The sequence below is a fragment of the Triticum aestivum genome, chromosome 7B, assembly GCF_018294505.1.
Source record: "Triticum aestivum cultivar Chinese Spring chromosome 7B, IWGSC CS RefSeq v2.1, whole genome shotgun sequence".
Classification (NCBI taxonomy): domain Eukaryota; kingdom Viridiplantae; phylum Streptophyta; class Magnoliopsida; order Poales; family Poaceae; genus Triticum; species Triticum aestivum.
Window position 1 is genome coordinate 13,392,195 of NC_057813.1, and position 13,454 is coordinate 13,405,648.

General features: G+C 43.8%; 1 protein-coding gene across 3 annotated transcripts; it reads right to left on the reverse strand.

Annotated features, from left to right (window-relative positions):
- Positions 1-4,654: 4,654 nt before the first annotated feature.
- LOC123155927 (ABC transporter C family member 10) lies at positions 4,655-12,634 on the reverse strand. 3 transcript variants are annotated; one of them, XM_044574077.1, is made up of 13 exons: positions 12,460-12,634; positions 12,104-12,164; positions 9,956-12,012; positions 9,398-9,718; positions 9,235-9,321; positions 8,539-9,138; positions 8,286-8,450; positions 7,865-8,159; positions 6,495-6,709; positions 6,087-6,392; positions 5,619-5,682; positions 5,143-5,382; positions 4,655-5,058 (listed from the first exon to the last, which is right to left on the reverse strand). In XM_044574077.1, exons 2-13 carry the CDS (start codon positions 12,117-12,119, stop codon positions 4,949-4,951), a joined length of 4,476 nt encoding a protein of 1,491 aa, XP_044430012.1. In that variant the 5' UTR covers positions 12,120-12,164; positions 12,460-12,634; the 3' UTR covers positions 4,655-4,948. The 3 variants fall into 3 exon arrangements, with proteins under 3 accessions (XP_044430012.1, XP_044430013.1, XP_044430014.1); XM_044574078.1 differs by having other exon boundaries at positions 12,358-12,625; XM_044574079.1 differs by having other exon boundaries at positions 12,253-12,625.
- Positions 12,635-13,454: the final 820 nt, after the last annotated feature.

Genomic DNA, 13,454 nt, shown 5'->3' on the forward strand with positions numbered 1-13,454 from the left:
CATATGTATGACAGAAAAAAAATTCGTTTGGCCCAAAATGTCACGGATGTGTCCTTTTTTGTAGTGATGAAACACTATGGCTATCACAAAGTAAAGTGCATAAGTAAAGGGCTTGGGTAAGAGATAACCGAGGCACGCAGAGACGATGATGTATCCCGAAGTTCACACCCTTGCGGATGCTAATCTCTGTTTGGAGCGGTGTGGAGGCACAATGCTCCCCAGGAAGCCACTAGGGCCACCGTAATCTCCTCACGCCCTCACACAATGCAAGATGTCGTGATTCCACTAAGGGACCCTTGAGGGCGGTCACCGAAGCCGTACAAATGGCAACCCTTGGGGGCGGTCACCGAACCCGTACACTTTGGCAACCCTTGGGGGCGTTCGACGGAACCCGTCAAATTGCTCGGGGTGATCTTCACAACCTAATTCGAGACCCCGACGCTTCCCCGGAGCTTTACACCACAATGATTGAGCTCCGAACACCACCAACCGTCTAGGGCACCCAAGCACCCAAGAGGAACAAGCTCAAGGGTACCGAGCACCCAAGAGTAATAAGCTTCTCAACTTATAACTTCCACGTATCACCGTGGAGAACTCAAACCAACGCACCAAATGCAATGGCAAGGGCACACGGAGTGCCCAAGTCCTTCTCTCCCAAATCCCACCAAAGGAACTAATGCTAGGGAGGGAAATGAGATGAAGAACAAGAAGGAGAACACCAAGAACTCCAAGATCTAGATCCAAGGGGTTCCCCCCACATAGAGGAGAAAGTGATTGGTGGAAATGTGGATCTAGATCTCCTCTCTCTTTTCCCCCAAAACTAGCAAGAATACATGGAGGGATTAAGAGTTATCAAGCTCTAAGAAGGTCAACAATGGGGGAAGAACACGAGCTCAAGGGATTTTGGTCCATTGGGGAAGAAGGCCCCCCTTAAATAGGCACCCCCGAATCAAACCATTATGCCCACTGGTCATGCACAAGAGGTAGTACCTCTTGGAGGAATGGTACTATCGCTTGGCACGGCCAAAACAGCCCAACAAGGCAGAAAACACGAAAAGACGATCTGCCAGAGAGGTAGTACCGCTCTGGGGAGAGGTACTGCCGCTTGAGCGGTACTACCGCTTAGGGAAAACATGCAATATAAACAAGCAAAACCATTGAAACACAAGAGGTACTACCGCTCGGGTGTGCAGTACTACCGCTTGAGCGGTACTACCGCTCTACTACCGCTTACAGAAAATAGGCAACAGAAACATGCACAAAAGGCTTTGCCCAAGCGGTAGTGGCATCGTAGTCCACAACGGAAGTACCGCATGTGGTACTACTGTGGTACTAAGCGGTACTATCACTTGGGTGCTGCAAAATAGCCCAAGCAAAACAGAAGAAATAGGTTGGACCGAAACAGTCACAACATTTGCATATGAGCTCCGAATTGAGCAAACTCAAGCTTGTTGGATAGCTGACTCCCTCAAGTTGGACCACCTTTCTTGATTGCGTTGGCTCGATGAAGACTAGTTGATTGCTCCCCCATACTCCACTATGGGTGAGCCACTCTTCGGCACATCTTCACAAGTCCATTGTATCCACAATGGACGACAAGCTTCAAGCATGATATCTTCGTGATGCTCCACTTGAACTTGCACACCACAACCTAACCCCACAAAGAACTCTCACGAATACCATGGGCTAGTACACAAAGCGTAATGAACAATGCTTACCATACCATGGGATCACTTGATCCCTCACGGTACATCTTCTACGCTTTGTGAGTTGATCAACTTGATTCACTCTTGACCTAGTCTTGATCAAACTTGAATCTTTCCAACTCTCTTCATTTGGATGATGTCTTGAAGGTAAACATGAACGATCACACAATCTTTCTTCTCCAAGACATGCTTGCAATAAGCTCAACACTCACATGACCAATCTTTGGATAATTCCTTAATAGCACCTTGGTCAACTCGTAAACTCCTTGAAACCAACACATGCACTTCAAGAAATTCTATGGACAAAACCTTCAAATACAACTCAAGGAAACCACTACTCCTAGATATTGTCATCAATTACCAAAACCACACATGGGGGCACCACATGTTCTTTCAACCTCGATCTTCCCATGTCGTCCATGGAAGAATTTGTTGAAACACCAAAGTTTTTTTACACAACATATCCCATGTTGGGCCTCTTGGTTTATAATTTCAAGAGTGGTCTCTACTTTCTTTCTTACAGAATGAAGGAGGAGGTTCCACCTCTCTTAGGTATTTGGTTATATTAGCTTGAGGCTTGAGCTCTACTGCTAGCCTGCTTATGTGCTTTGTTTCTATATAGCCCCTCATCTTTCTTTCTTTCTTTCTTTCTTTCTTTCTTTTTGATAAAGGGCATTTTTGTTAACTCAGAATGTAGCATCAAGCAGATACAAGGCATGATGATCAACACCGGTCTCTGCATAATTAAGATGCACATAGCCAAGCCCCCTCATCTTTCTTATCGATGTAAAATACTTACCCTATATATATTTCTCTTATTAATAGAATTTTATTGTGGAGATCTCCCCTTACAGTTCCATTCAAAAAATTACTTATTTGTAAACAAATACTATAAGATGTTTTAGATCACTTTAGGGGGTACATGTTGAGCTTTGGTTCTAACTCCTTTGGCCATGGTCATCTCGATTGTTAATGTTCGGTTCTATTGCTATTTTTCATAGCCTGCTATACATTACATGGATCTTCAATACTTGGGGGGGGGGGGGGGCAATACCTAGGGACGGTGATAATGCAAATCAACCTGCAACTCGATTCACGCTCATGGTCCCTAGACCCTACCAAGGTATTACACATCTGATACATTTTCCATTCAAATATCAGCCAACAAATTTTTATATCTCGGGGGCATTGCATGTTATTCTATGTCATGTTCTTTCTGGTGCTACGAGTAATAATGTAACAACCTAGAGTAATGACAAATTTAGATACGATTTGTTAGTACTTTTTGCAACATCATGATATCATTTTTTACATCATCATGGTATCAAATCATCATGTCATCGTGCTTTAAACTTGAAATGAGGTTGAATTAAACACTCAATGTTAGTTAAATGCAATTCAATAAAATGAATAGATTTGTAAACTAATTGAAACTGAGAGATGTCACATGGTGAACTCTCTTCAAAACCTATATTTAGCCTTCCAATATTATTAGGAAGCTACACTAACTATTCAATTAATTGTGGAGTGACACTCATTTCATTTCATTAAATCAAACCAAACCCTAATTTATTTTACCATTTAATTTAATAGGGAATAACTTGACCACTTCCCTTTTGGTGAACTACACCTAGCCTTCACTTGAAACTTTCCCCATAGCCTTCATTTAATATTTGAAAGCTACCCAAATTATTTCATGATATTATCCCTAGCCTTCCACCTAGCTATAGTTCAACCCCCAAAATAGTATCAATCTGACTTTAAATCCAAAAAAATATAAATCCTGGTCCAAATATTGATTATATTTGTGGGGCCTTGTCTTGGTCCAGAGAGGCCCCATAATAAAGAATTTCAAGTTATTTGTAGTTGTTTTGACATACCAAATAAATTAAACAGCAGCACACTGGGAACGATTGGTTCCCATCTATACAATCACCCCCAGTTCTTATCTCGACCATGTTTTTCTTTTTCTTTTTTGAGATTATCAGGAAGGCGCTCCCCGGTTCCATTGGATTAATGAAAACACAGCATGTAGCGTTCCAAGGTTTAGAGAAAGCTAAAAGAAAGTAAAAGAAAATGCAGTGTACAGGTAAATCGTACGTTACATCGCGATATAAATAGGCAGTTCTTAACAACAAAAGAACTGGGGATTGCAGATCTGAAGTCCCATATAGCCTTACAAATCAGTACGGTCAGCAGGATTGCAGATCTGAAGTCCCATTTTTAGGCAATAATTGAAGGACAGATGGTGTTGTCTTCCCTTTGGCTACCAAATAGATGAATCCCTCTCGAGGTTTTAATTTGAGCCGTGTTAATTTTCAACAGTTTCGCGGCGCTAATCTAATTGCTCCCTGATGAAAGGTCTCGTGGTGTTAATGGACAGCATCAGTGGTTCTCTGTCAAACATCTCTGTTCAGACTGCTGGAGCAGTACCTGTCTCTGCAGGTACAGTACCAGATACCACCTCAAACCGCGGAAGAACTACTGCAATTGATCGGCATGTTAGTGACTGCAATTGATCGGCTGATGAAAGGTCATGAAGTGGGGTAGTGTTTCAGTAAGGAAGCTCGGTTAGATTCGACAGAGGATCAGCTGTGCTGCTTGCAAACTCTGGGTTGTATCGAATGCCTGCTGAAATGTTTGTACCGTACATCGAAATATAAATAGGCAGCTCTTAACAACAAAAGCAAGATGATTTTCACTGGAGTAAAGACAACACCATCTGTCCTTCAATTATTGTCTCAAAATGGGACTTCAGATCTGCCATCCCGCTGACCGTACTGATTTGTAAGGCTAAATGGGACTTCAGATCTGCAATCCCGCAGTTCTTTTGTGGTTAAGAACTACTCCCTCCGTACCATAATATAAAAACGTTTTTCAAACTGTTTTAGCTTCAAAAACGTTCTTATATTATAGGACGGAGGGAGTACAACCGAAAACCAATCGCATGAAACGTCATCGTGATGCATTCAACATAAACGACGCTGAAGTATGGTTGTAAGCAGACACAGCTCAAGTTTGATGAACTACTGTGACCTTGCTAATGATATGATGAGCCTTACAGTTCAGTACGGTTGGCAGGGTTGCAGATTTAGTCCCTCCCATTTACTGGGGCAAGGAAATCTTGAGGAATCTGCTCTGTTTACCTTCATCAATTCCAAAGGGCAGCAACGGCCCACCATGATACTGCATAGAATTTGTTATAGCAAGAGATAGCCCAAGAAACTTCAACACAATCTCTTCTAGATATTTGTGTTCGAAGTGTATGACCAATACTCCTTGACCAGCTCGCGAAAGAGAGATCCTTCAGTTTCCATGAGCTTTGTAGGTTTGTCAAACTCTACTACTTTCCCTGGAAGTGTTCATATATAGCTCATCGGTATCCTCACAAAGAAAACATTACATTGCTTATAGTTTGCCGGCAAGAGAAACATACCGTCGCTCATTGCAAGTACCATATCGCAGTCCATAACTGTTGGTATACGGTGGGCAACTGTAATAACAGTGCAATATTTGAATTCTGTCCGGATGGTCTTCTGAAGGAGAACATCTGTTGCATTGTCTATAGACGCTGTGGCTTCATCAAGAACCAAGATACGACACCTTCTCAGAAGTGCGCGTCCCAGGCAGAAGAGCTGCCTTTGGCCCATGCTCCAATTTGACCCACTTTCCACAACTATTATGACACGATCTTGATCAGTACTATGGATGAGATAATACCAAACATCATGCTAGCACAAAGAAAATAACTAATACGCATACGACTACTAACAATTTGACATATTTATTGGCACATGTATTTTGACACCTATTTTGAATTCTTGAAATGATTAGAGCTTTTCTGTTTACACACTATTAGTTTCAAAATATGAACTCCAGAAACCAAAGTATAGATGAAGTGAAGTTTCCTACCATGTGAATCCAGTCCCTGTTCCTTCTCCTGGACAGCTTCAAGAAGTTGACATTTGGAAAGAACCTGCAAGCACAATAACAAATGGAGTAACCACTTCAGTTGGTGGGAGGTCATCACCCATGTCTGAGTTCTCCTCAACTCAAATTCGGGTGCCCATTTCTTCCATAAGTGAAAAGTTGTCTAGTTCCTCCTACGGAATCTAGTTCTTATGAGAAAGGCAACTTTTCATTTGAGATTCCTCTAATTAAATTTATTCACCCCATTTTGTTAATGTGCTGAACTTTCAGAAATCCTTAGATATATGTCAAGGTAATCATCAAGCTGAATTGCCATAGTACTAAAAGAGGATGACCTCATGATTAAACATTGCATCAGGTTCTTTCAGTGTGATACCTTGTCATCACAATCTTATCTTATCATTGCGTAAGATGAGGAAAAACAACATAGTTAGCTGTGTAGAATCTTACCTCCCATATTTTTTCATCTGAGAATTGCCCAAGAGGGTCTAAGTTGTATCTTATTGTACCCTGAAAAAGTGTTGGATCTTGTGGAATGATACCCAAACGCGACCGCAGATCATGTAAGCCTACCGTACTGATATCCACAGAGTCTATAATTATTTTCCCTTCATCAGGTTCAACAAGGCGAAACAATGCACCAATTAACGTTGTCTTGCCACTTCCTGTTCGACCAACTATACCAATCTTATCTCCACCTTCAAAATTGCAAGTGATTCCATGTAGTACAAGGGGAGCATCTATCCTATACCTTATCTGTTAAATAAAAGTCCAGCACATATATTTGTTATAAGTGTTAATAGGTAGGATTTTATTTTACCTTGTAAGGTTTATGTGTAAATATTTACATTTGATTACCTTCAAATGCCTAATCTCCACATTGCCATTTTGGGGCCAATCTGGTAATGGTCGATTGTCTTCAATGACTTCTGCTGCTTCACTTGGTATGTCCATGTATTGGCTCACCCGTTCCACCGAGATTATTTGATTCCCAAGGTTGCACTGGCTTTGAGTAAAGAAAACAAATGATGTGTTTAGCGAAAGACCATAGGACAATGCCATTCCCACAAAACCTGTGCAAGTATGAAAGCAAGGAACTAATTAGTGCTGCGATTTGTAATGGCACAAACTGAATGGTATCAAATACTTTATTTAGTTAACTCCGGCCCATAAGCATTAGGACTAGAATTGCATCTTCATAAAAATACAAACTTATCCATAAAATCATCAGAACAAGTGGTGGCTTGAGAAATGTACAGAGTTTTATGTTCATAATGTTCTGCCCAGCCGAGGGCGGTAAATATAATTTTCTTGCAATAATAAACATTACTACCTCAGAGTGCAACATTCTAGAAGGCGTTCAATCAAACTTTTCACACTTTAGGCATCTTTCCTTTCCTCCTCCCCAAGAAGCTACTCCCAGGCGACTAGGGTTTCTCCTTCTCCCGTCGCCGTGGCCACCTATCCGTGTTGCCTCTGATGGCCTTTGGGCCGTGGAGGTGCAGAGAATCCCGGCCCCGCGCCAGTGGGAGGGATCCCCCTCTCGTTCTTGTTTGATTCAGTGCCTCGGTTGGGACTGCGCGGCGGCGATGCCCCCTAGTAGGAATAATATCTCCCATGTTTGATCCCCATCTTGATGTTGCGTCTACCAGTCGTCGGAGGGCATGTGGATCTGTTTGGATCCAATCTTCGCATGTCTCTGGTCGTGTGTCTATAGGTTTGATCTTCCTCGCTTCTCTTTATCTGCGACGTTTGTTGTTCTGGTGCGCTGGTCCTATGGAGCCTTAACACCACGACTTCCGGACTGCTACTACAACACTGTTTGCCCGGCTCCGGTGAGGAAGGGCAATGACAACGGCGCACCTTCGGCTCGCTCCAGTGCTTGTAGTCGTCGCTATGTGATCCACGGACCTGGTTGTAATTTTTGTTACTTCTGATGTTCTCTGTTCTCCCATGACAGATGATGAATAGATCGAAAGTTTCTCCGCAATAAAAACTTTTTAAACTTTACTATTGTATATAAAAAAGGTATTTGGGCTAGTAAGGTCAAAATACTATCATTAGATTTTTCCTCAATATTATTTTCATAGTATGTAATGGTCAAATTAGTTTGTTGGAGACCCACGTCATGTCTAAAAAGTTATCTATTCCAGAATGGAGGGAGTATCAAGTATGTTCTGATAGCAAAAGCTTATTTGAAGCAACGTGGTGCTCATATAATTGCTTACCAGGGTTAAAAGTCTCTTGAGGAAGAAGAGCCATGACAAAGGCAGAAGAGGAAAGAACTACGGCGCTCATTATTTCTATACGTTGAATCAACCATTCAGTTGCTGCAAAATTACAGAAATATGGGCTGGCATTCTTGTCAACAAGATCCAAATTTTTAGCAAAGAAACGATCTTCTCCCTCAAACGCCCTTATCGTTATAGCCCCTGCAATCGATTCACCTAAGTGACTCGCTAGGGCGGACTTTGTAGTACCATTGATCCGCATTAATTCCTTGGCCGATGCTAGATAGTACCTCTGCATGACCAAACACAACAGGTTTCACTTATTAAAACTTTGAGTGCAAAACTGTGAAGTGTGAATGAAATCAAATAAGTGAAGAAATGTGGATTAGCCATAAAGTAACAAAGTCATACCAATTACCTGCAACCTAATTGCCAAAACTATCATTGGCACGGATACAAACAGAACTTGCCATGTAACAACAGCCAATACCCCTAGATTGCTACATGCATTTAAGCTGGTACCAAGGCTAACCACTAATGCAAATGGAATATCAAGGTCAACGATACTCAAATCTGAAGAGACCTGCATTAGAAGAGAAAGGGAAAAAGTTAATCCCTTATGAGAAAATCTCTGTAACTTGTTGTATCACCATTCATTTAAGAAATCTTACCCGGCTAAGAACCCTTCCTAGAGGTGTAGAATCAAAAAAGGACATTGGTGCACGGAACAATGAATTGAGTAGCTGGGAAAATAAGGATCTTGATGACTGGATCCCAAGAACAACGACTGTTAAAGATCTTGATAGCAAGAAGATCATTGTGCAAGCTCCGATAATAATGTACACAGAAATTAACTTCAGTGTGCTAACATGAGGATTTTGGACATTAGCAGCCATCCATGAATTCTGTAATATCTGCCCAGCTACGAAAATTATGTGAGAAATCATACACAAGAAGAAATACAGGAAGCCTTTCTTCTGGCGCAGGTAAAGCATATAAGACTTGAAAACTGCATCCCCTGTTTCTCTTTCCTCTTTCTTGATTAGTTGATCTGCCGGTGATGGCTTCACAGACTCTGTATATCTACTTCCATGAATACCATCTGTCTCCTTTGTTGATACTTCCTTAGATCTTTGATGGGGTATGTTGTTCTTATGATGCGAAACACCCATAGTATCTTTATGGGCATTTACAAGGTCTTTAAATTCTTCACAATCTGCCAATAAATCTTGATAAGGTGCAGACCGAATAATCTCTCCATCTGACATTAACTGCCAAAAATCATTTAGATGAAATCAGCAAATAAATAAAGCTAATTACAGATAAATATCTTCAAACGGTGGCTTTTTCGAAGTGGAGAGAGGTACCAAAATGGAGTCAAATACAGGTAGAAAATCCACTTGGTGAGTCACCAAAAGAACGGTCTTGTCTGATAGGGCACTCATGACATATTCCTGTAGCAAAGAGTTTTGTAAAACCGTTCAGAACCAAATAGTAATATAATCTGCATCTGATAAATATGATCCTTACATTGAAGAGACTTGTGGCTGTATGGGCATCAACAGCACTGAAAGGGTCATCAAGAAGATAGATGTCTGCATTTTGGTATAGTGCACGAGCAAGCTGGACGCGCTGCTTCTGACCACCACTAAGATTTACTCCTCTCTCCCCAATTTGAGTACAATCTCCATATGGCAACATTTCAAGGTCCTTGACCAACGAGCACCTCACGAGTGTGTTGTGGTATCTTTGCCTGTCCATCAACGATCCAAAGAGAATATTATCTTGCACAGTTCCTGTTTGGATCCATGCATTCTGAGAAATATATGCTATTTTCCCACAGACTTGGATCTGAAATGTTTATCCAAAGATAAATAATTTTATATTAAGATGTTAGGAAAAAAATGAATTGATGAACATACTTCATGTTGGCAAATATTGTCAACCATAATTTTCACAACTTTGCAAACCGAACTTGACGCTGTTGTCAACAGGCTATGTTTATCTTAAACATGTATAAATGTCCAAATTCTGAGTATGGCAGCTATTTTATTAGAAGATGAAGTTATTACTAAGAAGAAAACATACCACGCCTTCAGTTTTGGGGACTTCTCCGAGCACAGCAGCCAAAAGTGTCGACTTTCCTGATCCTACCTCTCCACAAATTGCAACCTTTTCTCCAGCTTTGACTGCCAGATTTATATTCTTTAGAGTTGGTTTTGATGTATTCTCATCCCATGAGAAGATACACGAATTCATCGCTATAGGGTAACCAATGGCACCATAATATTTCTTCCTAACTTGCTCGTTTAGCTCAGGTGCATCAAGGAACTTTGATATCCGAGTGAAAGCAACCTTAGCTTGTATCACAACTGCAATAACATCGGGTATCGTCCTAACTGGGTCTTGCACGAGACGTAGAGTTGCCACAAAGGTGAATACATTGCTAGCATCAAGAGGGATTTTCAAAAGATAGCATGTTACAAAGGTTGCCACAGAAACCAAAGCAGGAGAAGCCCAGAACAGAAAACTGTTGTATGCCCTCCAAAGCTGGAATGCTTGCAACCACTTGTACTCAACTTCCCTCAACCCCTCGATAACCTTCTTGAAGTGGCCTTCCCATGCATAAAGTTTCAAGACCTTCATATGAACTAGTGACTCAGACATGGCCTTCAATCTCACATCTTGTGCTTCCATAAGTTTACTCTGAAATTTGTGTTGGAATCTGGCCAGTGGAGCATTGCAGAGTACGGTGAGAATGATGACAACCAACGATGAAATCATTGCAGCACCAACCGCATTGTATAGAATTGCCAGAGCAATGCAAAGCTGAACACTTGTTGTCCATGTTTGATGGAACCAGTATGGGAATTCCCCAATCCGATAGGCATCGACGGTCACATAGTTCATAATTTGTCCAGAAGTGTGCTTCGTTTTTGCTGCATTTGATAGCTTCTGTTGTTTCTTATAAATAGCTGCTGACAGGAGTGATCTCACCTGCAGTCCTAATCTCCGAGTGCGGAAATACCACTGTCTCTCCGACAATGATTCACAGCATTTGCAGACGAACAATAGTGCAGCCAGCGCATAGCCTTCGTATTTAAAGGTCCCTTTCCCAAGTGATACATTGATGAATGCCTTGAGAATTATTGGGCCTGTAGACAAGGTGAGAACCTTGAGCAAAGCAAAGAAACCCGAGACCACGATGGCACGCTTGTGACAAGAAACAATAGTCCAGAAGAATGATGGTGTGGCCTGTGACGGCGACTGCTTCTTGCAATTCAGTTTCTCCATGAACATCAAGTACTGGTTTTGCGCTCGATCTGTGGCGCCTAAAAGAAGCATGTCTTTGTCCTCAAGGGGATTCTCATGGCCCGTCTTCATGAGAGGATTCAACCACCAAAATGACATCTCGCTGAAAAAACCAGCTTTAGCAAAGGGAGTGATCTGATGAGTCTCAGAATCAGCTACCTCACCGTCTGTGTGCGTGTTGAGGGGCTTGTATAAACCATTGCCCCTTCCTCCATGACCCTCTTCATCATGGCTGTGCCGAATGCCATAAATAAGCACGAGAAGTGCACCTGGTAGGGACAAAATATCTAAACAGCCCTTGGCAGTCAGCACCTTCTCTGCAACAATATCAACGACTGAAGAAGAAGAGATGAATGCTGCGTAGAGGACCAGCAAGACGGGCCAAAATCGAACAAATGCCGCTCCAAGAAACCGAGGCGTGATGCTGAAAGCCAAGCTGGTAAGGATCAGATTCAGTCCCTGAGATAATGCGACGAGCCACCAGTGTGGGGGGTAAACAACCGAAGCATCTTGACTGAAGTTACTCCCCAGCATCCACAACCCCAGCCCGAGATAAACCAAACCCAGGCAGGCACTGAACGCCACAGCAGCCAAGTGCAGCGGTGAGCTGAGACTGAGCGTGACGAGCTGCCGTGCAGGCGCAGACGCTCTGCTCTGAGGAATTTTGACAAGCAGCTTGAGGGCGAGCGCGAGCACGAGCAGCGCGGCCATGCCGGTCGCCGCCAGATGGTTGGTGCAGGTGGAGGAGTCGAACATCTGCTTGAAAGCGCATGAGGCGGCGTCTTGGCCGGAGCATATCGGGCTCCCACACAAGGTGGTCACCCAGGAAGAACCTGAAGTGTGATTTTGGAGTCAGATGGCACTCCCAGATTTCAGTTGGCCCCGAAAATGATGCAGCATGAAGAAGTCGAGGAGAGAGTTTACTTGTGAGGGAACCCATCCCCGTCTGGTGGTGATTGGAGGTGGATCAGCTCCTGGTTCTGCCCTGCGCCGGCCATGAACACGAAAAACAGGTTAGAACAGAAGAAGAGACGCAGACAAAGAACAGAGATACGGACTAGAATTGCTCGTACTGGAGCAACATCTTGGAGTCCAAATCCGACGAAATTATTCTAGGGGAAGGGGAAGGGGGACACGGAAATCTCAGTGCTCGCTGGGAACAGCAAGAGTCAACCAACCCAAAGGTGGAGATCGTCAATCGGCATTCGGCAGGGAAAGCAACAAATCTCAGCCGGGTTATGTTTCAAAGAGCTAAGCAAGCAATGGTGCAGAGTGTTGACCTCTCTAGCAGACTGCTGCTCGGTAGTCAGCAGCGCCGCGGCGCGAGCTTGACGAAGCCAACAAGCTGCGCGGAGCTCTCGGCGCTCAAAAGCTCTGTTAACGTCGTGTGTGCTGTTTCGCTACGGGGACGGCCGAAACAGTGGAGGCGTGCTCTGTCGTGTGGACGTGCGTGGTCAGTCCCATTGATACTCTTTGTCTGTTTAAAGTGCCCGGCTCGTAAGGGCATCTCCACCGGCAACCCGTAAAATACCTCCCGCGTTCATCCGCGAACACAAATACGGGAGATAACCATTCAGCCATAGTGGTGTATATTTTCACAACAACTCAAATCAAACGGATGAAATTTAATCAAACTGGACGGACAAAAAATTAATAGAAACACGACGGATTTCATTGAAAATAGGATAATTTTACATAAAACCGGACGATTCGTCCGGTGAACTAAAAACCCTAAACTAAAACCTAAACTATCCTATACTTCACGGTGACCTCGTAGCTCATGCCGGGCTGGCCGGCGGCTCCTCCTCTGTCATTGTTGCCCGACCCGGTGTCGGAGTCGTCACCGTCAGGCTTGGGGCGGCAGAAGGTGGAGATGTCATGGCATGGCTTCCCGGCGGCTGCATCACGCTCGCGGATGATCCTCTCCGCCTCATCCTGTCGTCGTAGTGCGGCCGCGACCACCAAGGACGTGGGCTGGGGGAGAGCGGCGGTGGTGATCTCAGCGAGGGACCATTTCCTCGTCCAGGGCTCAGGTGTACGCCAGGTCCGGATCCACCGCGATGTGTCACGACGGGACGTCCGAGTCCACGAACTTGGATCGGTGTCCGGCATTGCGGCTGTCTCGCCGGCGCTGCTCCCGGTTATGCCGTCATGACGCTTCGGGATGACGACAAGGAGCCGCCGCTACGAAGGTAGTGCAGAATGCGCCCGCACGCCTTGGACATGAGCGGCGTCGAGCGGTGCTCTTCCTTCACAACGCGCCGGGGCGACGGCG

Excerpts from the sequence above, each read along its gene's own strand:
- LOC123155927 (XM_044574077.1), bottom strand. Across the intron at positions 9,719-9,955 it reads TCCCCAAAACTGAAGGCGTG|ATCCAAGTCTGTGGGAAAAT; the intron begins GTATGTTTTCTT and ends TAAACATTTCAG. Across the intron at positions 8,160-8,285 it reads TTTTGGCAATTAGGTTGCAG|AGGTACTATCTAGCATCGGC; the intron begins GTAATTGGTATG and ends TTGGTCATGCAG.